General features: G+C 45.6%; 1 protein-coding gene and 1 long non-coding RNA gene across 3 annotated transcripts in view; one reads left to right on the top strand and one right to left on the bottom strand.

The window, feature by feature from the left end:
* Positions 1-27346, top strand: part of PHACTR2 (phosphatase and actin regulator 2) — a 237959-nt gene that overhangs the window by 121407 nt on the left and 89206 nt on the right. For both annotated transcript variants that reach the window (XR_003941615.1, XM_030198490.1), the window contains exons 3-4: positions 6743-6823; positions 20043-20189. Coding sequence is in view for 1 of the 2 variants with exons in the window: in XM_030198490.1 (XP_030054350.1) it covers positions 6743-6823; positions 20043-20189 (228 nt within the window). In the remaining variant the exon portion in view is untranslated. The remainder of the gene's footprint in view (positions 1-6742; positions 6824-20042; positions 20190-27346) is intronic.
* Positions 6256-25885, bottom strand: LOC115466912. The gene is made up of 3 exons (XR_003941616.1): positions 25803-25885; positions 13814-13816; positions 6256-6286 (listed from the first exon to the last, which is right to left on the bottom strand). It is a non-coding gene; the product is annotated as an uncharacterized LOC115466912 (long non-coding RNA).

The raw sequence follows: 27346 nt of genomic DNA, 5'->3' as shown, positions 1-27346 counted from the left end.
AACCTGATCCGCCTGGGTGCGGTCGTTCCGGTGCCAAAAAATCAGATTGGCAAGGGACGTTACTCCATTTACTTTGTGGTTCCAAAGAAAGGAGGTTCTGTCCGGCCTATCCTCGACCTCAAAGGGGTCAATCGGGCCTGGAAAGTGAGGCACTTTCGCATGGAGACTCTCCGTTCTGTTATAGCGGCAGTTAAGGCAGGAGAGTTCTTGGCTTCCTTGGACCTCAAGGAAGCGTACCTGCATTTTCCCATCTGGCCTCCTCTCCAACGCTTTCCGCGTTTTACAGTCCTGAGACGACACTTCCAGTTCAGAGCCCTCCCTTTCGGGTTGGCTACTGCCCCGCGGACCTTTTCCAAAGTAATGGGGGTCATAGCGGCCTTCCTGCTAAAGGAAGGAGTACAAGTCCATCCTTATCTGGACGACTGGTTGATCCGAGCCCCCTCTTATGCAGAGTGCGGCAAAGCTATGGACCGGGTAGTTGCTCTTGTGAGCTCCCTGGGATGGATCATCAACTGGAAGAAGAGCCAGCTGCGCCCGACTCAGTCCCTGGAGTATCTGGGAGTTCGATTCGACACCCAAGTGGGCAGAGTGTTCCTGCCAGACAATCGGATTGTCAAGCTTCAGGCTCAGGTGGACTAGTTCCTAGTAGCCTCTCCTATTCGGGCTTGGGACTACGTGCAGCTGTTGGGCTCTATGACGGCCACGATGGAAGTAGTGCCCTGGGCCAGGGCTCATATGAGACCACTACAGCTATCTCTGCTGCTGCGCTGGACTCCGATGTCGGAGGATTATGCTGTGCGCCTTCCCGTGGACCCAGCAGTGCGCAAGGCGCTGAGCTGGTGGACGCAGGCAGACAAGTTGTCTGCAGGATTGCCTCTGGTGACCCCGGAGTGGATTGTCGTCACGACAGACGCCTCTTTGATGGGCTGGGGAGCCCACTGCTTGGGAAGGACAGCGCAGGGGCTCTAGTCTCCTGCAGAGGCAAGTGGTCTATCAACCTCCTGGAACTCAGAGCCATTCGGTTGGTGTTTTTGGAGTTCATCCCGGTACTGGTGTTGTAGCCGGTACGGGTCCTGTCGGACAATGCCACGGCTGTGGCCTATATCAACCGCCAGGGAGGTACCAAGAGCGCCCCTCTAGCCAAGGAGGCTATGAGTCTTTGCCAGTGGGCGGAAGCGAACCTGACAGTCGCCATACCTTGGAGCCCGGAGAGTGGCAACTATCTGCTCAGGCGTTCTTGGACATCACGAAGCGCTGGGGCCAGCCGAGCCTAGATCTGATGGCGTCATCGGCCAATTGCCAAGTGCCGCGCTTTTTCAGCAGAGGACGGGACCCTCGATCCCTGGGAGTAGATGCTCTTCTCCAACAGTGGCCGACACAAGAGCTCCTCTATGTGTTCCCGCCCTGGCCCATGTTGGGCAGGGTGCTAGACCGGGTGGCAAAGCATCCCGGCAGGGTAATCCTGGTGGGTCCGGATTGGCCCAGACGTCCCTGGTATGCGGACTTGATCAGGCTCTCAGTCGACGATCCTCTGCGGCTGTCAGTGGAGCAGGGCCGGTTACATCAGGGTCCCGTGGTGATGGAGGATCCCTCTCCCTTTGGTCTTACGGCCTGGCTATTGAGCGGCAGCGTCTGAGGAAGAAGGGCTTCTCAGACAAGGTCATCGCCACTATGCTGAGAGCGAGGAAACGCTCTACTTCTACTGCTTACGCCAGGGTTTGGCGTATCTTTGCAGCATGGTGTGAAGCAGGCTCACTTTCTCCCTTCACTGCTCCAATTTCTTCAGTGTTGGCGTTCCTGCAAGAAGGTCTGGAGAAAGGCCTGTCGCTCAGTTCCCTTAAAGTCCAGGTAGCGGCTCTGGCTTGCTTCAGGGGCCGCCTGAAGGGTGCTTCCCTGGCTTCGCAGCCAGATGTGGGGCGCTTTCTCAAGGGAGTTAATCACCTGCGCCCTCCTCTGCACTCAGTGGTGCCTGCGTGGAATCTCAACCTGGGGCTAAGAGCATTGCAGAAGCCGCCGTTTGAACCCTTGTCAAGGGCATCTCTGAAAGACCTGACGTTGAAAGCAGTCTTTTTGGTGGCTATCACTTCAGCCAGAAGAGTTTCCGAGCTCCAGGCGCTCTCATGTCGAGAGCCTTTTCTACAGTTCACTGAGGCAGGAGTGACTATTCGCACAGTGCCTTCCTTTCTGCCCAAGATTGTTTCTCGCTTCCATGTGAATCAGCAGCTCTGTCTCCCTTCCTTTCGTAGGGAGGACTACCCAGAGGAGTACTCTGCTCTTAAATATCTGGATGTGAGACGAGTCATCATCAGATACTTGGAAGTGACCAATGATTTCCGGAAATCGGATCATCTGTTTGTCCTGTATGCAGGTCCTCGTAGGGGTCTGCAGGCTGCTAAGCCTACAGTGGCAAGATGGGTCAAGGAAGCCATGGCAGCGGCTTATGTGGCCGCGGGGAAGGTGCCGCCTATCCAGCTGAAGGCTCACTCCACAAGAGCTCAGGCGGCCTCGATGGCAGAGGCCGGTTCCGTCTCCTTGGAAGAGATATGCAAGGCGGCAACTTGGGCTTCGGCCCATACATTCTCCAAGCATTACCGCTTGACTGTGGCTGCTCGGGCGGAGGCCCGGTTTGGAGCTTCAGTGTTGCGGTCAGGGATTTCTATGTCCCGCCCTGGGTGAGTACTGCTTCGGTACATCCCACCAGTCTATGGATTGATCAGCTTGATGATATGGAAGGTAAAATTATGTATAATCATACCTGATAATTTTCTTTCCATTAATCATAGCTGATCAATCCATAGCCCCTCCCAGATATCTGTTTTTATTCTGGTTGCATTTCAGGTTCAAGTTTAGTCTTCAGTTATTTCAGAAAGACTTCGTGTTCAAGTTCTTTCACTTGGATTCTTCAAGAGTTGAGACGAGTTTGTGTTACAGTGAGCTGCTGCATTCCTCTCCCCTCCGTTTTACGGGGCTGGATTGAGACATAAATTCTGCCGGCACTCCCTCCCGCTTCGTGCGGCTGTAGGGCAGCTTTGTACCCCTCCCGCTTCGGCGGTGTTAGGGTCAGTCAGCTCCTCCCGCGGTTGCGGTTGCAGGATAAGCCAGATCCCCCCGCATCGGCGGGTGTGGTGTCCCTCCCCCGCTCCGCGGGGATGAGCTGGACGGATTCCCCTCCCCCACTTGTGTGGGGATGAGCTGGGTTAATTCCCCTCCCCCGTTTCGGCGGTGGTGAGCTGGGCAGAGTGTCCCTTCGTGGGTGTAATTCTCTAAGTGCTGAGTCCTGCGGATGGAGCTTTGATATCGACATACTGAGGAGTTTCCGGCAGCACATGACCACATATAGGGAGGCAAAAGTTTGCTCTCTATCTCCACCTGCTGGTAGATGGACACAACCCACCAGTCTATGGATTGATCAGCTATGATTAATGGAAAGAAAATTATCAGGTATGATTATACATAATTTTACCTTTCCTGGCTAGCACCCTCTCTTTGGTACTCCTTCCTCTAACTCTTTGTGCAGAACAGTCATTTTAAGTTTAGGGCTGCTCTCAAAGTTTTGGCAGTAGGTGGTACCACTTTAATAGTTTACAATATTTGATATACCACAGTTCAACAAGGCCAGAGTGGTTTACAATCCAAAATAAAAACAGAAAAGCACACCATATAATGAAAGAAAAGGCCACATACAAACGATTCGGTCAGAAAACTTGTCTTTCATCACATATTATTCCAATCTTTTGTGCCATCCATCCTACAGTCAATCTACAGGTCTTCTGCAATGCAAACCAAGGTTAACCAAGAGACCCAAAAGCTTGATGAAAAAAAATAAGCTTCTTAGCTTCAATTAAAATTGACTCGGGGAGGTTTCAACCTGCAAATCATGAGAAAGCTGATTCCAGAGACAGGGGGCAATCCTATACATGCTTTCTCCTATGCTGTTAAATAGAAATAAAAGAAAACAGACAGAACTGAACAAAGGTCAGGGTTTCCTATCACATAAACCTTGAAATTATACTGCTTTATCTCTCCCTCTTTCTCCCTCCCCCCAACCCCACCCACTCCTGCCTTCCCCATGAGACTGTCATTGGAATGTTTTTATGTTTCACAGATATATTCTGATATATGTCATCATTTGCTCATTTCTGAATTTCTGATCTGAAGGTGTTACCTTCGAAAGCCTATCAAAAAATATATTAAGTTAGTCCAAAGGTATCATCCTATTTTCTTTTCTTTTCTTTGTTTTGTTTTATTTATTATCGTATGCTGATAAGATGTCCTGTTTCTTCCTACCTAGTTTTCTGTTCTTGATTTCTTTTCTGACCTGTCTTGAATTGTAGTTCCTTTCTGTTTTCTTTTATATTAACTTAAGAGTGGACTAACACGGCTACCACACTCCTCTACTTTTATATTTTGATTGTAAATTGCTTTGATTTGGAAAGAGCATAATAAACAGTAAGATTCACTCAAAGCAGAGTATAGCATAAATACAATTGGTGGAAAGTTACCAACGTGAGCTTCCATTATGATGTATTATTTATTTACTTACTTACCGTATTTTTCGGACTATAAGACGCACCGGACCATAAGACGCACCTAGGTTTTAGAGGAGGGAAATAGGAAAAAAAAATTTTCCTCTTTCCCTCCTCTAAAACCTAGGTGCTCCGGTGCGTCTTGTCCAGGTTTTGGACCTCCGTCCCGTACTTACAGGATTCCGTGTTCCCTGGTGGTCTAGTGACGTCGGGGCAGGAAAGAGCCCCCTCTTTCTTGCCCATCGCGCTGCTCTCCGTGCTTCTCAATGCTTTCTGACGGTCTCGGCGAGATTCAAAATGGCCGCCGAGAATCTCGGCGGCCATTTTGAATCTCGCCGAGACCGTCGGAAAGCATTGAGAAGCACGGAGAGCAGCGCGATGGGCAGGAAAGAGGGGGCTCTTTCCTGCCCCGACGTCACTAGACCACCAGGGAACATGGAATCCTGTAAGTACGGAACGGAGGTCAAAAAACGCTACCTTCGGACTATAAGACGCACCCCCCATTTTCCTCCCAAATTTTGGGGGGAAAAAAGTGCGTCTTATAGTCCGAAAAATACGGTACTTACTTACTTACGTAGGGGCCCTTTTACAAAGGTGCATCAAAATTGGGCAGTGGTAGTATGTACGCATGTATTGGACATGCGCTGGACCATTTCTCCAGTGCATCTGTAAAAAAGGGGTTTGGGGGGGACAGGAAATGGACGTGCAGCAAACTGAAACCAGCACACATCTATTTACAGCTTAAGCCCTTAACGCCACCCATTGACTTAGTGGTAAGGGCTCACGCATTTACCCGTCCAGCGTGCACCAACTGCCGATTACCGCTGGGAACGCCCCCACGGTAGAAAATAAAAAATTATTTTCTACCACATGTTTTCGGTGCGCGCTAAACTTGGAATTACCGCAAGCCTTACGAACTAGCTGGGCGTCAATGCCGATTTGACACGTGCTGCACACGCATAGGTCCTTACGCACCTTTGTAAAAGGGCGCCTTATTTATTAATTAGGATTTATTTATTTTTTTGAAGAATTTCACTCAAGTCGGTGTACAGCAAGAGTAAGTCAAATATAATCAATAGACAATTACATCAGTAAAAATATTCAGGTAACACTACAGAGTAAGTCGTGGAGGGGCATAATCGAATGGGGCGCCCAAGTTTTCCTGGGGCCGTCCTCGCAGGACGGCTCCGTGAAGGGGCGGGGAAACCCGTATTATCGAAACATGATGGGCGTCCATCTTTTGTTTCAATAATGCGGTTGGGGACGCCCAAATCTCAATATTTAGGTCGACCTTAGAGATGGTCGTCCTCAGTTTTCAACCATAATGGAAACCGAGGACGCACTCTCAAAAATGACCAAATCCAAGCCCTTTGGTCGTGGGAGGAGCCAGAATTCGTAGGGCACTGGTCCCCCTCACATGCCAGGACACCAACCGGGCACCCTAGGGGGCACTGCAGTGGACTTCAGAAATTGCTCCCAGGTGCATAACTCCCTTACCTTGGGTGCTGAGCCCCTCAACCCCCTCCAAAATCCGCTCCCCACAACTGTACACCACTACCATAGCCCTAAGGGGAGCACATGAGGTCAGAAAGGAGCTCGAACATTATCTTAGCCAGGCCTCCTTGTGTGTGTGTGTGTGTGTGTGTGTGTGTGTGTGTGTGTATGTGTGTGTGTGAGAGAGAGAGAGAGAGAGAGAGAGACAAGCAAGTTAGTCACTTCCTCCATCAAAGGCTTGGTTAAAGAGCCAAGCTTTCACCTGCCTCCCAAAGCAGAGATTTTGTTACTAACCCCAGTTATTAGTAACTAGGTCTCTCCATAAAATGGGACCTGTGCTAAAATAGCACGAGTTAATGGTAAAATAACATTTCAACAGTAATCCACATTGATAACTACACTTCTCAATGAGGTAGACCTGAAGAGAGCAAATTAAATCTTAGTAATAGGACTAACATGATATGGTACCAGAAATCTACACATTTAACAGCTCTGTAAACAATTATATAACAGAAATATGATAAATATGAGCAGAATATGAATGATACCATAATAGACAGCATAGAAGAACATTCATATAACTATTCAGTTAACTTTATCTTCAGTGTACATCTTTAATGTATGTATATATGTATGTTTGTTGTTTGAAAATCTATTGTCTGATTCATAAATGTAGTTCTGACTTTAACATCTACTTTCTGGATTTTAATTATTTTTTTAAGTGTTGGAAAGGAAGATATCTACCCGACAAAGCAGGGAGGAGCTGATAAGAAGAGGTGTTCTTAAGGAAATACCTGACCAAGGTAAGCAGATTCACCTGCCATTTAAAATATAATCACATAAGAAGTGCCATGCTGGATCACACAAAGGTTGATTGAGCCCAGCGTCCTTTCCTGTGGCTAGTCTAGGACACAAACGTTTTAACCAGTCCAAATCCATAAAAGCTTTTTTAGAAGACAAAAATGTAACATACATAGAGTAAACAGAAAATGACAAAAATACAAATACTGAGGTATTAAAATGACAACAGAATGAAAGGTTTATGGTTAATTCCTAATTTTTGTCCATTTTATGAACTTTTCCTCCAGGAACTTGTCTAACCTTCTTTAAATTCAGCTATTCTAGCTTGACCACATCCAAAAACAAGCTTAAGTTTGTTGAATAATAATTTATATTTTCTTTTTATTATTATTCCAGTGCTGGATCAAATGGATTAACTTTATGGCTACTCTGATGTTTGTGTTATTGAAATAAATACAAAGTTTTGTCATAATAAACTGAAGCAAGTGATTTTCTGATAAAGCATTGAGAAAAACTTCAGTGATGTCTCACAGAAAGGACATGGCTATAGGGTTAAAGACCAAATCCTCTATGTGGCTGATTGTATGAAGGGGATTTATACTCACCGGAGAAAACTAATATTCTATAGCATGCCACAGATCAATCCAGAGACTTGTGGGTTATGTCCCTCTACCAGCAAGTGGACACAGAGAGAACTTCAGAACAGTGGCGTAGGAAGGGGGGCGGTGGGGCGGTCCGCCCTGGGTGCACGCCGCTGGGGGGGTGTCGGCTTCGCTGGTTCACTGCTCTGTCTGCCCCGGAACAGGTTACTTCCTGTTCCAGGGCAGAGAGAGCAGGGAACCAGTGGAGCCGACGCAGCTCCCAGCGACGATGTGCACTTGGGGCGGAGCGCCAGTGGTAAGAATGCGCTCCGAGGGGGGGTGCGCGCGCCGAGGGGGGGTGCGCAGCGGCGACACGCCCCGGGAGTCAGCCGCCCTCGCTACGCCACTGCTTCAGAGGTTTGGTACAGTATATGTGGTCACATGCAGCAGCCAGATCCTCAGTATTCTATCTATCTAGCAGGTGGATGGTCCTAACTGTGCAGCTCTGAATTGACTAGCTCCTTTCCCATCCCCCGGGAGTAGCAGTAACCTGGTCTTTGGGTTTGAGGCATCCTGTTGGGTACACCTGGTGGCACCGGGTCCCTCCCTTTCCTCCCCCCGCTGGCCCCCAGGTACATGGGCTTGTGAGGCTTGAGTTCTGGTCATTTGCTTCCTCTCCTGTCTCTTAAAAAAAAAAAAGACAGAGGTAAGCGGTAAGCAATAGCTGTTTGACATTTGTTAAGCAAAAAAAAAAAAATCAAATTGGAACCAGCAGCATGCGACAGAGCGCTGAGCTGCACGAGGGGAGTACGGTACTTTCAGCTCCTCAGCAGGAGGGGTAGTTCCCAGCTCATGTCCAATCCGTCAGAGTCTGTGAAGTGCTGCTCCCGGAGTGAGAACCAGCAAGCCGCATTGGGAGCTTGTGATTCTTGTGCATGGTTGTAAACACAGGCCCCACCGTCAAAGTCAGCTGAAGGCAGTTATGGAAGGCAGTGTGGCATCAGAGTCTCTTTTGGCGGGAACGCTAGGTATTTCAGTGACTCGCATTTCTGCTGGTGTGTTTTTTTTCTGTAGAGCAGCATGCAGCTTCTGCAGCTGGGGTAGACCTAACTAGGCATGTGCAGCCACATTTTGCCCTTGATCTGGATCCGTTGGGGGAAGCTGCAGGGGATTTTAACTCTGATCATGTCCACTTTTCACCTGAATTTGTTCTGCTGATGCACAAAATGTTTTTGTTGAAACGAGCAGGAGACCCCCAGGTCTCTGCCACCCTCCCCTCCTCACAGGGGTCTTGTACCCTCCTGGCATAGCAGTTGCCTATTTGGCAGTGCTTGGAGGGTCTATGAGACTCGGATGAGGCCTCCATTGCATCAGATGCGGGGGATGGCAGTATCTCAGGGATTCCCTTACAGCAGACGCAGAGACTCTCAAAGATGGGAAGTTGCCACCGGATGAAAGGGAGCTGTTTCATAAGGAGGAGCTCCTGGCGCTAATTATCCAGGCTCTGGAAGTTTAAATATCTCCTCCCCGAATTTGGCGTCTGGACCGTGTCTCCAGAATCTTGCGTTCTTCCAGGAAAGACTCCACTAAGGTGTTATTCTTTTAAGTGGAAGATGTTTGCCATCTGGTATGAGGGCAAGGTCCAAGATCCTCTTACTTGTCCTACATAAAACTTCACCTCTCCGAGTCTGGTTTGAAAATCATCTCTGTAAGGGTTCCTCTCAGTGCAATTAGTGCTTACTATCTCCTTGTAGGAGGTAAGCTCATCTCTGTTCAGCCTCTAGTTTGTTTTATGAGAGGCTTGCTGTTGACAAAGCCGCCCCCCCCCCCCCCCCCAGTCAAATCTCCCACTGTGTCATGGGATCTTAACTTTCTTCTCACCCAGCTGATGAAAGCTCCTTTTGAGCCACTTGACTCCTGTCATCGGAAGTATCTGACATGGAAAGTAGTGCTTTTGGTGGCGGTCACTTCAGCTTGTAGGGTCAGTGAGCTTTAGGCTCTAGTAGCTGATCTACCTTACACTAAGTTTCATCATAATAGAATAGTTCTTCACACGCACCCTAAGTTCCTTCCTAAAGTGGTGTTCCATCTTAACCAATCAATTGTTCTGCCCACATTTTTCCCAAAGCCACCACCCCCCCCCCCCAGTGAAAGCAGGTAGCCACCGGCAAATGCACAACTTCCATTTGGCTAGCAGATTGTATCTCCTTCACTTATGCCCAAGCTGAGCTGTCTTTTGAGAGTCATGTCAAAGCTAATAATGTCAGAGCAATGGCTATGTCGGTAGGCCACTTGAGGTCAGTCTCCATAGAGGTGATTTGCAAGGCTGTGATGTGGTCTTTGGTCCACACAGTTACCTATCACTACTTTCTTAGCAGGATACCAAACCCCAGCCTTGGCTGACCTCTAAAATCCGCTACTTTCATTCCTGTGTCCGCTCTGCTGAACGTTCTTGGCTTAAATCCCGCACCCTTGCCGACTTCATTCATTTCAAATTCATGCTTAACTCCTTCCAGTCTGCCCTCTCGCAGGCCAAACAGGATTACTTCACCCAACTGACAAATTCCCTTGGCTCTAACCCTCGACTTCTCTTCGCCACACTGAACTCTCTCCTCAAAGTGCCTCCGTCCCCAATTTCCCCTTCGCTTTCTCCTCAGACCCTAGCTGAGCACTTCCACGATAAAATCCGTAAGATTAACCTTGAATTTTCATCCAACCTCCCCCCCACCTCTCTCTTCCTTAATCCACACCCCCTACTCTCCTTCCTCTCCTTCTTTTTCCTCCTTCTCTGAAGTTTCTACTGAGGAAATGCCCTTCTTCTTTCCTCCTCTAAATGTACTACTTGTTCATCTGATCCCATCCCCACTCATCTACTTAACACTATCTCTCCTACTATCACCCCTGTCATCTGTCACATCCTTAATCTCTCAATCTCCACTGCAACTGTTCCTATGGCTTTCAAACATGCTGTTGTCACTCCACTCCTTAAAAAACCCTCACTTGACTCTACCTGTCCCTCCAACTATCGCCCCATCTCCCTTCTTCCTTTCCTCTCCAAATTACTTGAACGTGCTATTCACCACCGCTGCCTTGATTTCCTTTCTTCTCAACCTATTCTTGACCCACTCCAATCTGGTTTCCGCCCTCTTCACTCTACTGAAACTGCACTTACCAAGGTCTCTAAAGACCTGCTGCTGGCTAAATCCAGAGGTCTGTATTCTATCCTTATCCTTCTTGACCTATCTGCTGCCTTCGACACTGTTGACCACACCATACTCCTAGATACGCTGTCCTCGATTGGATTCCAGGGCCCTATTCTTTCCTGGTTCTCCTCTTATCTCTCACTTCGCACTTTCAGTGTTCACTCTGGCGGTTCCTCTTCAACTTCCATCCCGCTTTCAGTTGGTGTCCCCCAGGGTTCTGTCCTTGGACCCCTCCTTTTCTCCATCTATATATACCTCTTCCCTTGGTACCCTGATTTCATCTCATGGCTTTCAATACCATCTCTATGCAGATGACTCTCAGATCTACATCTCCACCCCTGAAATCACAACCGTAATCCAGGATAAAATTTCATCCTGCTTGTCTGACATTGCTGCTTGGATGTCTCAATGCCATCTGAAGCTAAACTTGACTATAACTGAACTTCTCATTTTTCACCTAAACCCACCTCCCCTCTTCCCCCTTTCTCTATCTCTGTTAATGGCTCTCACATCCTCCCTGTCTCCTCGGCTCGTAACCTTGGAGTCATCTTTGATTCCTCTCTCTTCTTCTCTGCACATAGTCAACAGATCGCCAAAACCTGTTGTTTCTTTATCTATAATATTAGCAAAATTCGCCCCTTCCTTTCTGAATACGCTACCAGAACCCTTATCCAAACCCTTGTCACCTCTCGATTGGATTGTTGCAATTTACTGCTCACTGGTCTTCCTGTCAGCCATCTCTCTCCTCTCTAGTCTGTCCAAAATTCTGCAGCACGACTTATTTTCCGCCAAAATCGTTATGCCCACACTAGCCCACTCCTCAAGTCACTTCACTGGCTCCCTGTCCGCTTCCACATACAGTTCAAACTTCTCTTACTGACCTTTAAATGCATCCATTCTGCAGCCCCCCCCCCCCCCATTACCTCTCCACTCTCATCTCTCCCTACATTCCTCCTTGTGAACTCCGCTCACTGGACAAATCTCTCTTGTCGTCCCCCTTCTCCTCTACTGCTAACTCCAGACTTCGTTCTTTTTCCCTCGCAGCACTTTATGCTTGGAATAGACTTTCTGAGCCTATACGTCTAGCTCCATCTCTACCTGTTTTCAAATCTATGCTAAAAACCCACCTTTTCACCACTACTTTTGACGCCTAGCCACTACTCAATTTGCCCTCCCCTTGTTCCTTCTCACCCAGTACTTCCCTTGTCCTTAATTGTTTTGTCTGTCTGTCTTATTTTTAGATTGTAAGGTCTTTTGAGCAGGGACTGTCTCTCTCTATGTTGGACGTTCAGCGCTGCGTGCGTCTGGTAGCGCTATACAAATGTTAATAATAATAATACCTGATGTGACAGCCGATTCGGTCAGAGAGTCCTGCAGAATCTGTTTGGTGTCTAGAATCAAACTCCACCCCGCTAGGCTCAGTTTTATTATGTTCCAGGCTACACCTTCACAATTTGTATATATACAGTTTCATGTTAATTCACTTTCAGGCCTCGACATTTCGAGTCCCTATTATTCTAACATTGTTGTTGGTGGTGAGCCTGGTAGCTAAGGATTCCCACATGTGAGAATACAACTGGGTCTATTTGTCCTCAGAGAAAGCAAAGTTAGTCAGCTGTAGCAAGTGTTCTCAAAGGACAACTGGCCAAGTATTCTCACACACCCTCCCACCTCCCCTAGGAGTTGAATTCCTTTAGCCATATTACCTGACTGAGGGACCCATGCTAGCCCATAGGGCGGGAAGGCCCCTGCGCGTGTGCGGTGGGACGCTGCTAGAATTTTCTTGAAACATCTATGCTCTAGTCAGCATCTGCACCGAGCTCCATCGGATGACGTCAACCACATGGCCTGCTGTCCTCGGAGAACACCTGCTACAGATGAGTAACTTTGCTGTACATGCAGAGTTTGACTTCTTGAGGTTTGCAGTTCAGTTTGTTTTGTCTTCATGTCTCTATTACTGAACTGTGGTCCCTGGTTTCACATTTGTTGAGTGTTTCTCTGTGTTCTGAGTGTGTGACCAAGGTGCAGTATTCTGCTAACATGTAGAGACCTTGTTGCAGTCGTGTTTGCTTTGTGTGTTTTCACTTGGCGTTTTTCACTAGCATGGTCCTGCTGATCAGGAGTGTAGCCAGCAATCTATTTTTTGAAGTCCTCAAGGGTGAACTGGGGGATTCTATGCATTTCCTCCCCCTCCCCTCCCCCCCTCCCGAGCTGCTTCAGGAATGAGGACATTGGCAATATGCTTCCAGCCACTGATGCTGGCACTCCCCATGCATGCCCAATTGATGTATGCCAGTATGAAATTTTGGGACTAAGATGCCTGAGTTTTCTTTGTACCATGATCTTACTCTGTGTGTTCTTCTGTAACATTATCCTATATTTTCTTCATTCAATTCCTTCTTTTCAGTTTCTGTCCATTGTGAATTTTTGTATTTCTCCTAGTTTGCTTTCTACTCCTTGTCACACTACCTGTTCAATGTATATGCATGAATAAATTAAAATGATTTGAAAACGTGCTGAGTAATTGAAGAAGTATTGCACCTATATGTTGCTAGAGAAACTTTGTTACCATTTAAGTTTTGTGGTGGACCCCACCTGTTCTACCCCACCTCACCACTGAGTGCCCTGTAGGTGTCTCAGCAATCACGGCTAGGTAACTAGGTAAACGAGGTCTGACTGAGTTGATTGAGAAGGCTGAATGATCATAAAAGAAAAATGAGTTTCCAAATTTGAAGAATGATTGCGCCTCTTTCTGCTCTGGTCTTGATCAATTTTTAATTTCCTTTCCACTCTCAAAAACTGCAACCTCTTCACCGCTTTCTTTACTCTGTCAACTTCTCCATGCACAGGTGTTTAACTACAGTAAATTTAGGAATCCGAAGTCTTAATTTTCATCCAGCTAAAACAGAGCTAACGTCTGATCTTGCAGAAATGACCTGCCTTTAGCTGACGTTTGTTTGTCTTGGAGCCAACTGAGAATTCTCGCTGGCACAGAAAACAATGTAGACATGTGAGCAAATTTCCACATTGTCTGGGATTAAATTGTCCCAGTTTTGTCTTGGCGGCTAACAGATTTATCAGAGGGACAACAGGAAAGGGAGCATACCACCCTCCTAACGTAAAGAGTGAAGCCTTTGTTTTGCTTCTCCTTTCTACTGAGAAAGCAATGTTTGATATATTAGTCATCAATAATAGACCTTCTCCAAACTTCCTGTAGTATGCGATCCAGGGTGTCTCTGGTTTCGGCTCTACAATTAAGTCTGTAATTTTTAACAACTGGAGCATCTGGGTATTCAAGTTGCTGTGTCATCTATGATCCTTAAAATGCCTGTTTCTGATATCTCTTCTCTTAGCTGATTCCCCCTAGCCAGCCTGTTTTTTTTTTAAATATTTTATTTGGCATATTGTAATACTTTCGTAGAAGGAATCAGTGCATTGTTTCTGTCTTTATTGCTATATATTTAGGTGTTAAGTGCCAAAGCCCACACATGGCCCGGTATTGATTTTTTTGGGCATAATGCCAGCAGCGGTCAGCAAAATGCTGAATGCTGCTGGCTGAATATTGACCTCGGTGATTTTAAACACCTACACATGCCATTGCTGAACCTCAACATGTATTTAATGGAAGAGAGGCGGGAGAGAGGAGATATGATAGAGACGTTTAAATACCTCAGTGGCATTAATGTACAGGAGGTGAGCCTTTTTCAAATGAATTCTGGAATGAGAGGGCATAGGATGAAGTTAAGAGGAAATAGGCTTAGGAGGAATCTAAGAAAATACTCTTTCACGGAAAGGGTGGTGGATGTGTGGGAGGTCGTGGAGACTGTGTCAGAATTTAAGAAACCATGGGATAGGCGCATGACATCTCAGGAAAAGGAGGAGTTAATAGTTACTGAGGATGGGCAGACTGGATGGGCCATTTGGCACTTATCTGCCATCATGTTTCTATGTTACTAAATATTTATTTATTTATTTATTGCATTTGTATCCCACATTTTCCCACCTATTTGCAGGCTCAATGTGGCTTACATAGTGCCGTAGCGGCGGTCGCCGGTTCCGGTCTCAACAAATACATGGAGGGGCATAATTGAACGAAAACGTCTATCTCCATGGGCGTTTATCTCCAAGAATGGGTCCGTGAAGGGGCGTACCGAACCGTATTTTCGAAAAAAATAGACGTCCATATTTTATTGAACAATTTGTGAGCTGGGCGTTTTTGTTTTTTAGTGATAATGGAAAATGAAAGCGCCCAGCTCAAAAACGAATAAATCCAAGGCATTTGTTCGTGGGAGGGGCCAGGATTCGTAGTGCACTGGTCCCCCTCACATGCCAGGACACCAACCAGGCACCCTAGGGGACACTTTTACAAAAACAAAAAAAAAGGTAAAAGAGCTCCCAGGTGCATAGCACCCTTCCCTTGTGTGTTGAGCCCCCCAAATCCCCCTCAAAACCCACTGCCCACAAGTCTACACCATTACTATAGCCCTAAGGGGTGAAGGGGGGCACCTACATGTGGGTACAGTGGGTTTGGGGGGATTGGACGACTAAGCATTAAGCAGCACAATTGTAACAGGTGGGGGGGGGGATGGGCCTGGGTCCACCTGCCTGAAGTCCACTGCACCCCCTAACAACTGCTCCAGGGACCTGCATACTGCTGCCAGGGAGGTGGGTATGACATTTGAGGGTGAAAATAAAAAGTTGTGAAACATCATTTTTTGTGGTGGGAGGGGGTTAGTGACCACTGGGTGAGTCAGGGGAGGTCATCCCCGATTCCCTCTGGTGGTAATCTGGTCATTTAGGGCACTTATTCGTGAAAAAACAGGGTCCAGGAAAAGTGCCCTAAATTCTAGCTACAAATGCATACTTTTTCCATTATTGGCGAAAGGCACCCATCTCTCCTCGGCCGATAACCATGCCCCAGTTCCACCTTCGCCACGCCTCCGACACGCCCCCGTCAACTTTGTACGCTTCCGCGATGGAGTGCAGTTGAAAACGTCCAAAATCGGCTTTCCATTATACCGATTTATTCGTTTTTGTGAGATAAACGTCTATCTCCCGATTTGGGTCGAAATCTAGGCGTTTTTCTCTTTCAATTATAAGGTGGATAGTGTGCTCAAGTGCAAGATGTGATTGTGGTAGGGTATGGTTCACACTCGGTGAATGCATTGGGAAACATTAAGTGTGAAGAGGGAGATAGGGGTGAGTCCATTAAAGTCTTGGTGGTGTTGTGTAGCAGGCTTTCTGGTTCTTATGCTGGGTATTATCCAAGGTCTGACACCTTTGGAAAGGATTTATGTCTGTTATCCAAATGGGTTAGTTTTGTGTATACCATGACAGTAATGAATCTCACTCCTAAGCCAATGTGGAGTATGTTCTCAATCTCTCAAATTTACTGCTAACATTGGCCGTAGAGCTTGTATTGTGCCAAAGAGAATTTCCTTCTGGAGTTCATAGCGTGTGTAGGCAACGTGTCAAGGTATGCTTGAAAATTCCTTCTAATCATGCCTATGGCATCCAATATGATGAGAATTATTTCTGTCACCTTTCCTTGGTCTTTGATACATTGCTTGGCTTTAAAAGAAGGTTGATGATGTTTTTGTTTCCCTCTGTTGAACATGCACAGATTACAGTGGCTGATGATATGGTCAGTAGTTTGGGTTGTGTAACCACAGTCACACTGTGGCTTGTTCTTATTTTTCAGTTTCTGGAAATGATATATGCAGATTCAGATGTGCTCTTAAGTTAGAGTTAACTTCTGGCAACCACACATTGAGGGACCCCTCCCCTCATGGTTTTCTTGGAACAATACAGGAGTGGCTTGCTGTTGTCTTCTCCTGAGGCATGGCGGATTAAGTGATTTGCTCAAGGCCACATGGAGCTGCTGTGAGATTTGAACCAGGGCCTTCTGGTTTACAGCCTGGTGCTTTAACCATTAAGCTCCTCCTCCGCTCTGATATGAAAACTAGCATGTTGATATTCTAAAATAGTTGATGCCAATTGATTTTTTTTCTACAATATCAGGTTATAAGATTTATTGGGCCAATATATATTGCAACAGATCTTGATATATCTTAACTTTTCCCTTTTTGTAGAAGATATTTCCTTCCTTTTGTTGTCTTAAGCTCAGAGAATGTTTTTTTAAATGTTTAATTTCTAGGTAAATGTGTCCTGTATAACCTGAAGCAACCTCGGAGTAGGCGAAACGCTGGCTGTCGTTGGTAATGGGACCCGACATATGATTTGGATATGCTCCTTTTTGATTTAACTTTGAACGTTTTGATATATTCTTTAAGATAATATTTTTCACGCATATAAAAATTTCAAAAGGTTTTGAGATCTGCTGGATGAAAGGTTTTTATGCCTGTGAGGAATCCTGGTTAAATTTGACTTCTGGATTGGTGCTGAGGCTTTTCCTTTCATTCATTTAACACACAAACACATATGTATATATTTATATTTTTTTGTTATAACTTTTATTTTGGTTCATACATTGTGGTTAGTTTTTTGGTGTGAACTGGATTTTATTCCCACTGTGGGTCTTCTGACCCTGGGCAAATCACTTAACTTTCCATTGCCCCAGGTGCAAAACTTTAGAACAATAGGGACAAAGTGCTTGTATATAATATGTAAACTAGTTTGGTTGTACTACAGAAAGGCAGTATCAAATCCATTACCCTAAAAATATACACAAATCACAGGTTACATTTCCGTGGCAGTGTGAGGAAGGATGTGTGTTAGCAGAATGATAAAAAGATGAGGGAAAGACTACCTCAGTCTTTTTCATGTTTCTTAAGATTTTTCAAAATCGATGCCCTATTTGTATCTATCTCTGGAACCACCAAAACTCTCAAGCTGTTTTGCCCTCTGCTGGTTCTCCAGCATTCTTTTACCTCCTTTTACATGAAAGAAAGAATGCTGTTGAATTTTTTTTTTTCCAATGGTGTTAATTTTGTTTTCAGTCACTCTCAATTGCAGTCCTTTAATATCCTCCCTGATTATTTATAGCTCTACCTACATCCATCCCAAACATTTTAATTTCCTAACCAACTCAGCAACTATAGGCCTCAATGGAGTAATCCATGCATTAGAAAAGTGCACTAAAACTCACAATACCATAATGTTTGTAAACTAATCTAATATAATAATTTGTACCATCAACGTTCCATGGCTGGCTGGCTGGCTGGCTGGGTTCGTAACATCCTGACCTCAGAAAGCCTCCGGCGTTCCATTCCCTTTCACTGTCCTGCCCTTGCATAAAGACGAAATGACGTCAGAGGGCGGAACAGTGAGAGGGAAGGGAACGCTGGAGGTGAGCTGACGTCAGCATGTTACAAATGCAAGCAAGACAAGTGAAGGCAACGGAATACTGGACATGGAGGGGAGGACAGAATCGAGGGACATCGAGGGGAGGGCAGGGCAGAGAAGAATCGACATGGATGGGATGGGAGGAGAGGAGAGAATCGCAGGGCACGGATGGGAGGGCAGGACACAGGAGAATCGCTGGACATGCAGGGGATGGGAGGCGAGGGGAGAATCGCGGGAAACGGAAGGGAGGGCAGGGCAGAGGACAATCGCTGGACATGGAGGGGAGGGCAAGAGCAGAGGACAATTGCTGGACATGGAGGGGAAGCCAGGGCAGAGGAGAATCGATGGACATAGATGGGATGGGAGGAGAGGAGAGAATCACGGGATACGGATGGGAGGGCAGGGTAGAGGACAATCACTGGACATGGAGGGGATGTGAGGAGAGGAGAGAATCATAGGACACGGAGGAGAGGGCAGGGTAGAGGACAATCGCTGGACATGGAGGGGAGGCCAGAATCGCGGGACACGGAGTGGAGGGCAGGGCAGATGAGAATTGCTGAATATGGAGGGGACACCAGAATCGTGGGACACCAAGGTGAGGGCAGTGCAGAGGAGAATCACTAGACATGGAGGGGAGGCCAGAATTGCAGGACACGGAGGGGACGGCAGGGCACAGGAGAATCGTTGCACATGGAGGGGAGGTCAGAATCGCGGAATATGGAGGGGATGGGAGGGGAGGGAAGAATCACTGGACATGGAGGGGAGGGCAGGGGAGAGAGAAGAAATTGCTTTGACGAGAGCCTTAAAAACATAATCACCGTTACAAGATAGCCTTGCTAGCGCCTGTTTCATTTTTTTGAGAAACGGGCCTTTTTTTACCAGTGGTCTATAAATTACAGCAATGTTAAAACTGACAGAAACAAATGTGCACATCACCACAGTAATCTGCAGTGGTTTGCTGCGTTGCAAATGAAATAACTCACTTTGTATCACTGCATGATCAGGGATTGAGTCCACACTGACAGGAAGGCAGTAGTAGAGGTCAGTCTGTCGCCATTATATAAGATGTTGGTGGTGAGAGAGGAACAATGCTGGATGTCTCCCAGAACCAGTTAAGTATAATTGGTCTGGCAACATCGTTGGAGGATCTGTAGTCCAGGACATCCCTGTGCCGAGTGCCTGGGCCAGAGATGTCCTGGCTTGGGGCACACCTGGACCAGATAGAATCTAGGTGCAGGCAATCAATGTTCCCTCTAAGCTGTTTTACGGCCCGATGCTCCCACATGGTAAAATAACCCCACAAAAAGCTGGAGTTATTTTACCATTTTTTGGGCCCCACCACGACTCACATTAGGATATCTGCATAGTAATGAGATGGAAAATAAACATTTGCATATTTTGTATGTCATTGCTAACTAACCTGTGGCAACTTAAAAATTGCTGTGGTATTTTTAGAAAAGTGGCATTAGGGCTGTTTAAGTTGCATTAAGGTCAAATTAACATAACTTTAAAACCTAACACCACTTGATGAATCCCCCCTTTAGTGCAACCTAGACGTCACCAAGAGCAGGTGTGAATCTTGATGTTGAGGTCGCTGGACATAAACATGTATTCCCCTTCTGAAATGGGGAATGCATGTGCATTTATTTTGTTCCATCCTAGTCCTGCCTAAAACACATTCAGACCGCATTCCCTTGCAATAAGCCTGTATTTGCGATTTGACTGTATATTCTGGGTTTCTAAAATTGCAGTGAGACATGTATGTACTATACACATCCAAATGTTAGTTTATGCATTTTCAAATTGTGAATAAGACTTATAAAATAAACACCATAATATTTTTTTGAATTATAAACAATGTTTGTTAAAAATTAGTGGTATCTCAAGTCTATAAAGCCAATCAATAAATTCTTTTGAATATCAGCTTAAGCTACAGACATCATTCCAGGAGAAGTTAAATTTAATGTTGCAGAGTTTGGAAGGTGTGGATGTAATGCAGTGGCATAGCTGTGGTTGGGGGGGGGGGGTCAGGACTCAGGGGCCTGAGTCCTCCTCCCCCCCCCCCCCCCCAAAAAAAAAACCTGAAGGTCTGACCATACAACTGATTTAATGTCTGTTTCTTTATTTTATAGATGAGGACAGATCAGTGAGTCTGGAAACTTCAAATGGACACACGATACCCATCAGTGAAGAGCCCACAAGTGATGAGAAACTGGCAGGCAATGGCTCGGTGACAGCAAACGAAACCGCTCATGAAGAGAATTCAGAAGATAAGAGAGGTAAAAAAAAACCCCGCCAACACAGTTTGATGCCAGGATAACAAGCGGTTTGGGATAACTCGTGCAGGTTTTTCTGATACCACAAGTAAATTGAGCAGTCTCACAGAAGTTCCTTCTTTTTGATTTTACATAAGAATGTTAAACATTGTATCCAGTTTTACAGATGTGTTGGTCTTCTGAGGCAGGCCATTAGGCCGAAACACGGCCCATGTCGGATATTTGTCGTTTGAATAAAGAATATTTTAATATTATTGCACACTGCGCTGTGCGTTTGTTTTCTCTCCAGTGTTTGACTCTTCCGGACCTATTTGTGGAGGTTTGGTCTTCCTGTTTTTTGGTTGCTCTTAGTGTAATACAACATTTAAGGCAAATGTTATGCCGTTAGTACACCATGCAAACTGTTCTTTGATGCTTACAGCTCATCGTGGGAGAGTTGAATCACCAGTTTGAGATGTGTAAATGTGAACAGATGGTCTTATCCACTGACTTCTATCTAGCATTTCCGTTTACACAGTATTTCAACCTGGCTAATCAAGCTGTAGTCCTATTGCTCTGTTAAAACGCTGACACACATAGCACTGTGGATCTTCGAGAAAGAAAAAAAATGCATTGAAGAAAATGAAAATCAGTGAAAGGAAATTTAATTGCGTAGTCTGTAGTCTGGTTTTGGCTCTTGCCTTTCTCAGGATACTCCTTGTTAAAAAAAAATAATAATAATAATGTCCTTTCAAGACGACAACAGTTTGCATCTTTGAATATTTGTGAGCCTTCTGAAGACATTAGCTTGCTGGCTGACGTTCAGGATTTGTTTATTATGACATGCTAGTACAGTTCTGTTTGTACAAAAATTATTCTTGCAGCTCCTTAGCTGTGTTCTGGGTCATCCTGTCTCAGCAGATCCTGGGTACCTCACAAAGGGGCCCTTTTACTAAAAGGCGTTCGAATCTAGGCTTAGCGCGTCCTAATGTGGGACTTTCTCGCACACTAAGCCAGTTCAATTAGGCAGCATTTAGTGCTTTACTTTTTTTATTTTGCAGGTCCCATGCTAATTTTACCATTAGTGTTCGGGACTTGCAAAAGATTAATGTGTGAGCACTTACATCCTCTTATTTAGGAGGCATTAAGGGGTCCTTTTACTAAGGTGCGCTGAAAAATGGCCTGCAGTACTGTAGGCGTGTGTTTTGGGCGCGAGCAGAACCATTTTTCAGCACTCCTGCAAAGAAAATGCCTTTTTAAAATTTTTGCCAAAAATGGACATGCGGCAAAATGAAAATTGCCTTGCGTCCATTTTGGGTCTGAGACCACCTTACCGCCGGCCATTGACCTAGTGGTAAAGTCTCACACGGTAACCGGGCGGTAATGACCCACTCACGTCAAATGCCACTTGACGTGCGTCCGATACACGTGTCCAAAAATTAAAATTATTTTGGATGCGCATAACGGATGCACGCCAAAAATGAAATTACCACAAGAGCCACATGATAGCCGGGCAGTAACTCCACTTTGGCGCGCATTGGGTGTGCGTAGACGCTTACGCGGCTTAGTAAAAGGGCCCCTAAGTGTTCTCATGTTAATTCAGCATTGACCACTTGGTGTGTGCTAATGTGAATGCACTAGCAGGTTAATGCTTCTACACCCATGACAAGGCCCCTCCAAAAAAAATATTGTTTATAAAATAGTTATCATGCACTTAACTGTGCTAACAGACAAAATACCGCAAAAGCTATAGCATGTTTGTGATAGCCTGTTTTTTCACTCGCTAAGAACATGTTAGGACTTAATGCCCTTTAGTAAAAGGACCCCAAAGTTTTGTCAGAAGGAACCCTGAGTCTTTGAAGGGCCCATATAGACGAAAAGAGCCAGACAGGGATAGGCATTAGTCTCCAGATGGAAATGGTCAGAATTTTCTGTTCTGTATTGGTGAGAAATGGAAGGGAAATGAAACTTGATATACTGCCTTTCTGAGGTTTTTGCAACTACATTCAAAGCGGTTTACATATATTCAGATACTTATTTTGTACCAGGGGCAATGGAGGGTTAAGTGACTTGCCCAGAGTCACAAGGAACTACAGTGGGAATTGAACTCAGTTCCCCAAGATCAAAGTCCACTGTACTAACCACTAGGCTACTCCTCCACTAGCTACTGGCATTCACTTGGTTGTGTCAGTATGCAGGGCCTCATGTCTAAGGATCCTGCTCCGATTTTATCGGTTGAAACTTATGCCTTGTAAGTGAGCCAGACTGCAGGCCCGATTATCACTGCACTGTTTAAATGAGAGCTGAGCAGTAGCGGGCAGTGTCAGAACAGTGACTCTGCAAATAAGTTTCAGCAGCTTAAGCAGAAGGGTTTAAATGGGAATTGCGGACAGCTGTAGTTTCAGTTTCTCTGCTGCATGGCTGCTGGCAATGACATCTTACAGTCCCTAAACATTGTGCGTCATAGATGAGCAACTCAGCTTGCTTAATTACAGTGACGATCCTAGGTTGGCTGCCACCCGGGGCGGATCGCCAATGCGCACCCCCCCCCAGGTTCAGCACGACCCCCTCCCTGGCGCAATGACACCCCCCACCCCCACCCCCCGCGGGTGCATTCTTGTCTGCTGGGAGCAGCCGTGCGGCTCTCAGCTCCGCTGGCTCCCTGCTCCCTCTGCCCCGGAACAGGAAGTAACCTGTTCCAGGGCAGAGGGAGTAGGGAACCAGCGGAGCCGACAGGCACGCAGCTGCTCTCTGCACCCCTCCAGCGGCGTGCATCCAGGGCGGACCGCCCCCACCGCCCCGCCCTTGGTACACCGCTGCTTATTTATTATTTTTTTTATTTGTTTATTTATATATTTTATAATTACATTTATGAAATTACTCATAAATTCACATATTAAGAAATATGGAGGACAAAGCCGTAGCGGAGAAATTAAATGAATTCTTTGCTTCGGTCTTCACCGAGGAGGATTTGGGGGGGACACCGGTGCCGGAAAGAATATTTGAAGCGGGGGAGTCGGAGAAACTAAACAAATTCTCTATAACCTTGGAGGATGTAATGGGTCAGTTCAGCAAGCTGAAGAGTAGTAAATCACCGGGACCTGATGGTATTCATCCCAGAGTATTAATAGAACTAAAAAATGAACTTGCGGAGCTACTGTTAGAAATATGCAATCTGTCCCTAAAATCGAGTGTAATACCGGAAGACTGGAGGGTAGCCAATGTTACTCCGATTTTTAAGAAAGGTTCCAGAGGAGATCCGGGAAATTATAGACCGGTGAGTCTGACGTCGGTGCCGGGCAAGATGGTGGAGGCTATTATTAAGAATAAAATTGCAGAGCATATACAAAAACATGGACTGATGAGACAAAGTCAGCACGGATTTAGTGAAGGGAAGTCTTGCCTCACCAATCTAATGCATTTTTTTGAGGGGGTAAGCAAACATGTGGACAATGGGGAGCCGGTTGATATTGTATATCTGGATTTTCAGAAGGCGTTTGACAAAGTGCCGCACGAAAGACTCCTGAAGAAATTGCAGAGTCATGGAATCGGAGGTAGGGTATTATTATGGATTAAGAACTGGTTGAAAGATAGGAAGCAGAGAGTAGGATTGCGTGGCCAGTATTCTCAGTGGAGGAGGGTAGTTAGTGGGGTCCCGCAGGGGTCTGTGCTGGGTCCGTTGCTTTATAATGTATTTATAAATGACCTAGAGATGGGAATAACTAGTGAGGTAATTAAATTCGCCGATGACACAAAATTATTCAGGGTCGTCAAGTCGCAGGAGGAATGTGAACGATTACAGGAGGACCTTGCGAGACTGGGAGAATGGGCGTGCAAGTGGCAGATGAAGTTCAATGTTGACAAGTGCAAAGTGATGCATGTGGGTAAGAGGAACCCGAATTATAGCTACGTCTTGCAAGGTTCCGCGTTAGGAGTTACGGATCAAGAAAGGGATCTGGGTGTCGTCGTCGATGATACGCTGAAACCTTCTGCTCAGTGTGCTGCTGCGGCTAGGAAAGCGAATAGAATGTTGGGTGTTATTAAGAAGGGTATGGAGTCCAGGTGTGCGGATGTTATAATGCCGTTGTATCGCTCCATGGTGCGACCGCACCTGGAGTATTGTGTTCAGTACTGGTCTCCGTATCTCAAAAAGATATAGTAGAATTGGAAAAGGTACAGCGAAGGGCGACGAAAATGATAGTGGGGATGGGACGACTTTCCTATGAAGAGAGGCTGAGAAGGCTAGGGCTTTTCAGCTTGGAGAAGAGACGGCTGAGGGGAGATATGATAGAAGTGTATAAAATAATGAGTGGAATGGATCGGGTGGATGTGAAGCGACTGTTCACGCTATCAAAAAATACTAGGACTAGAGGGCATGAGTTGAAGCTACAGTGTGGTAAATTTAAAACGAATCGGAGAAAATTTTTCTTCACCCAACGTGTAATTAGACTCTGGAATTCATTGCCGGAGAACGTGGTACGGGCGGTTAGCTTGACGGAGTTTAAAAAGGGGTTAGATAGATTCCTAAAGGACAAGTCCATAGACCGCTATTAAATGGACTGGAAAAATTCCTCATTTTTAGGTATAACTTGTCTGGAATGTTTTTACGTTTGGGGAGCGTGCCAGGTGCCCTTGACCTGGATTGGCCACTGTCGGTGACAGGATGCTGGGCTAGATGGACCTTTGGTCTTTCCCAGTATGGCACTACTTATGTACTTATGTACTTATGAAATAAACATTAAATCAATAAAAAAATTATACATATTATCTTAATATATTTAGTCCACAATATGGTGATCCAAGATCTAGGAAAATTCTTAATTTCAAATGAGTTAACTCAAATATTTAATAATTAAAGCTGAGAGAGCCTAGTTGTCACAGCCGAGATTAGAGCACTAACAAACAAGAACATCTACAACAATTATTCTTTAGAAGAAATAAATTCTAATAATTTCCCTGGGTCAAAAAACATATAATTAGTAGAATTTAGGGAAACACAACATTTACAAGGAAACCTAAGCAGGAAAGTTCCTCCTATTCGGAGAACTCTCTCCTTCAACAACAAAAATTCTTTTCTTCTTCTTTGTGTTTCTCTGGCAAAATCAGGAAAAATCTGGATTTTAGATCCAAGGAAATTTGAGTTCATGTGGCGAAAATAAAGCTTAAATATATTATTGCGGTCTAATTCGAGAGCAAAAGTAACCAGCAGTGTAGTTCTTTCAGTTATAACCTCCATTGAACTCTCCAGGAATTCTGTTAGATTTAAACCAGATTGAGGAGCATTGGATGAAATTCCTGTTCCAGCACCAGAAATGTATTGCGTTTTAGTTATAGGTGGAAAACCCTCTAAAGGGACACCCAATATTTCCCTGAGGTATTTTTTCAACATTTCTAGTGCTGGAATCAAAGGAGATTTGGGAAAATTTAAAAAACGTAAGTTATTTCTCCTAATCTGGTTTTCCAAATATTCCATCCTACGCTGATGGAGGTTATTACTTTTTATCAACGATACAACTGAAGAGTTCACTGCTTTTAAATCTTTATCAAATAGTTCCATTTTCGTTGTTTGCTCTGCTATCTTAATTGTAGTCACTTCTTGAACTTGCTTTAATTCAGCCACATCTCCCCGTAAAATACCTGAAATCTGTTGTAGGCTGGAATTCAGTCCTTGAATTGCTTCCCAGAGTTTATCCAAAGTTACAGTCGTTGGTTTTATCATTGTTCCACGATCGAGGGAGGAATCGCCGTTATCTCTCTCAGGCACCAATCCTGCCTGGGACGCTATTCCTATCGGCGTCGAGGAAGCTGCGGGGTCTCCACTCACAGTCACAGGGGTCCGACTTCCGGCCTCCACGCTCTGCTCACTCGCTGCCCTCAATCCTTCCCCAGGTCGTGGAGGTACTGTAGCGGGAGGCGGACTTAGCGACACTCCCTCAGCGCTCAGGTCAGAAAGATCTTCCGGACCTCCCGAAGCGAACAGCTGGGCTCCCGGCGCTCGTATCCCCGACTCCTCCAATGTCATCTGGCGTAGAAGAGGTGGAACTGCCCTGCCTGTGGAGGTAGGCACATTAGGCTTTCCTTTCCGCTTTCCCATTCCGGGTTCGAGGAATCTCAACTTTAGCAGAGTTAGGGGTTGTCAGAGGATAGTTCGCGCACGTCAGCTTTAGGCGCCATCTTGGATCACTCCACCGCTGCTTATTTATATTGTGAGGATGGAGTCTGTTTAGCTCTGTCTCAGGCGGCTTGAGAGGAGATATGATAGAGGTCTATAAAATAATAAGTGGAGTTGAATGGGTAGATGTGAAGCATCTGTTTACGCTTTCCAAAAATACTAGGACTAGGGGGCATGCGATGAAGCTACAATGTAGTAAATTTATAAATGAATCGGAGAAAATTTTTCTTCACTCAACATGTAATTAAACTGTGGAATTTGTAGCCAGAGAATGTGGTAAAGGCGGTTAGCTTAGTGGTGTTTTAAAAAGGTTTGGACGGCTTCCTAAAGGAAAAGTCCATAGACTATTATTAAATGGACTTGGGGAAAATCCACTATTTCTGGGATAAGCAGTATAGAATGTTTTGTACTTTTTTGGGATCTTGCCAGGTGTTTGTGACCTGGATTGGCCACTGTTGGAAACAGGATGCTGGGCTTGATGGACCTTTGGTCTTTCCCAGTATGGCAATACTTATGTACTTATGTACTCAGGGGTGTTATATAAAGAGAGGTTCAAGTATCATGGTACTGAGAAGTCATTGACAGTGGAAATAAGGGTCAACAGCAAATTGCAGTGGTATCATTTTATTGAACTTTTGCATAAGATAGAGGAAGAGGAAATTGCCTTTTGTGCCTCTTTATTTTAAAGACTGTATTTTTACGTACATAACATGCCCACATGTACAATGCACACAAATTGCATGTCTATGTAAAAATAAACTCACATAACACACGCATGCTATATTTGTAAAATATGGCTCCTGCCAGCATTGGGTACTCCCTGCAATCCTCCGTGCGTCTTGTATCTCTCCCTTTCCCTTCCTCTCCTTCCCCCCGCTCTGCAGTCCTCTGTACTTTGTTTCCTCTAGTGCTTCCTGCTTCTTCTGACACAACTTCCTGTGTCAATGCCAGAGGAATGGCCCCAAGTGCTGCTCAAGGCTGGCTGTGTGAATTGCTGCCAGACTGGATT

The sequence above is a fragment of the Microcaecilia unicolor genome, chromosome 3, assembly GCF_901765095.1.
Source record: "Microcaecilia unicolor chromosome 3, aMicUni1.1, whole genome shotgun sequence".
Lineage (NCBI taxonomy): Eukaryota > Metazoa > Chordata > Amphibia > Gymnophiona > Siphonopidae > Microcaecilia > Microcaecilia unicolor.
Note: the sequence above shows the minus strand (reverse complement) of the source record. Positions and strands in the feature narration are given on the sequence as shown.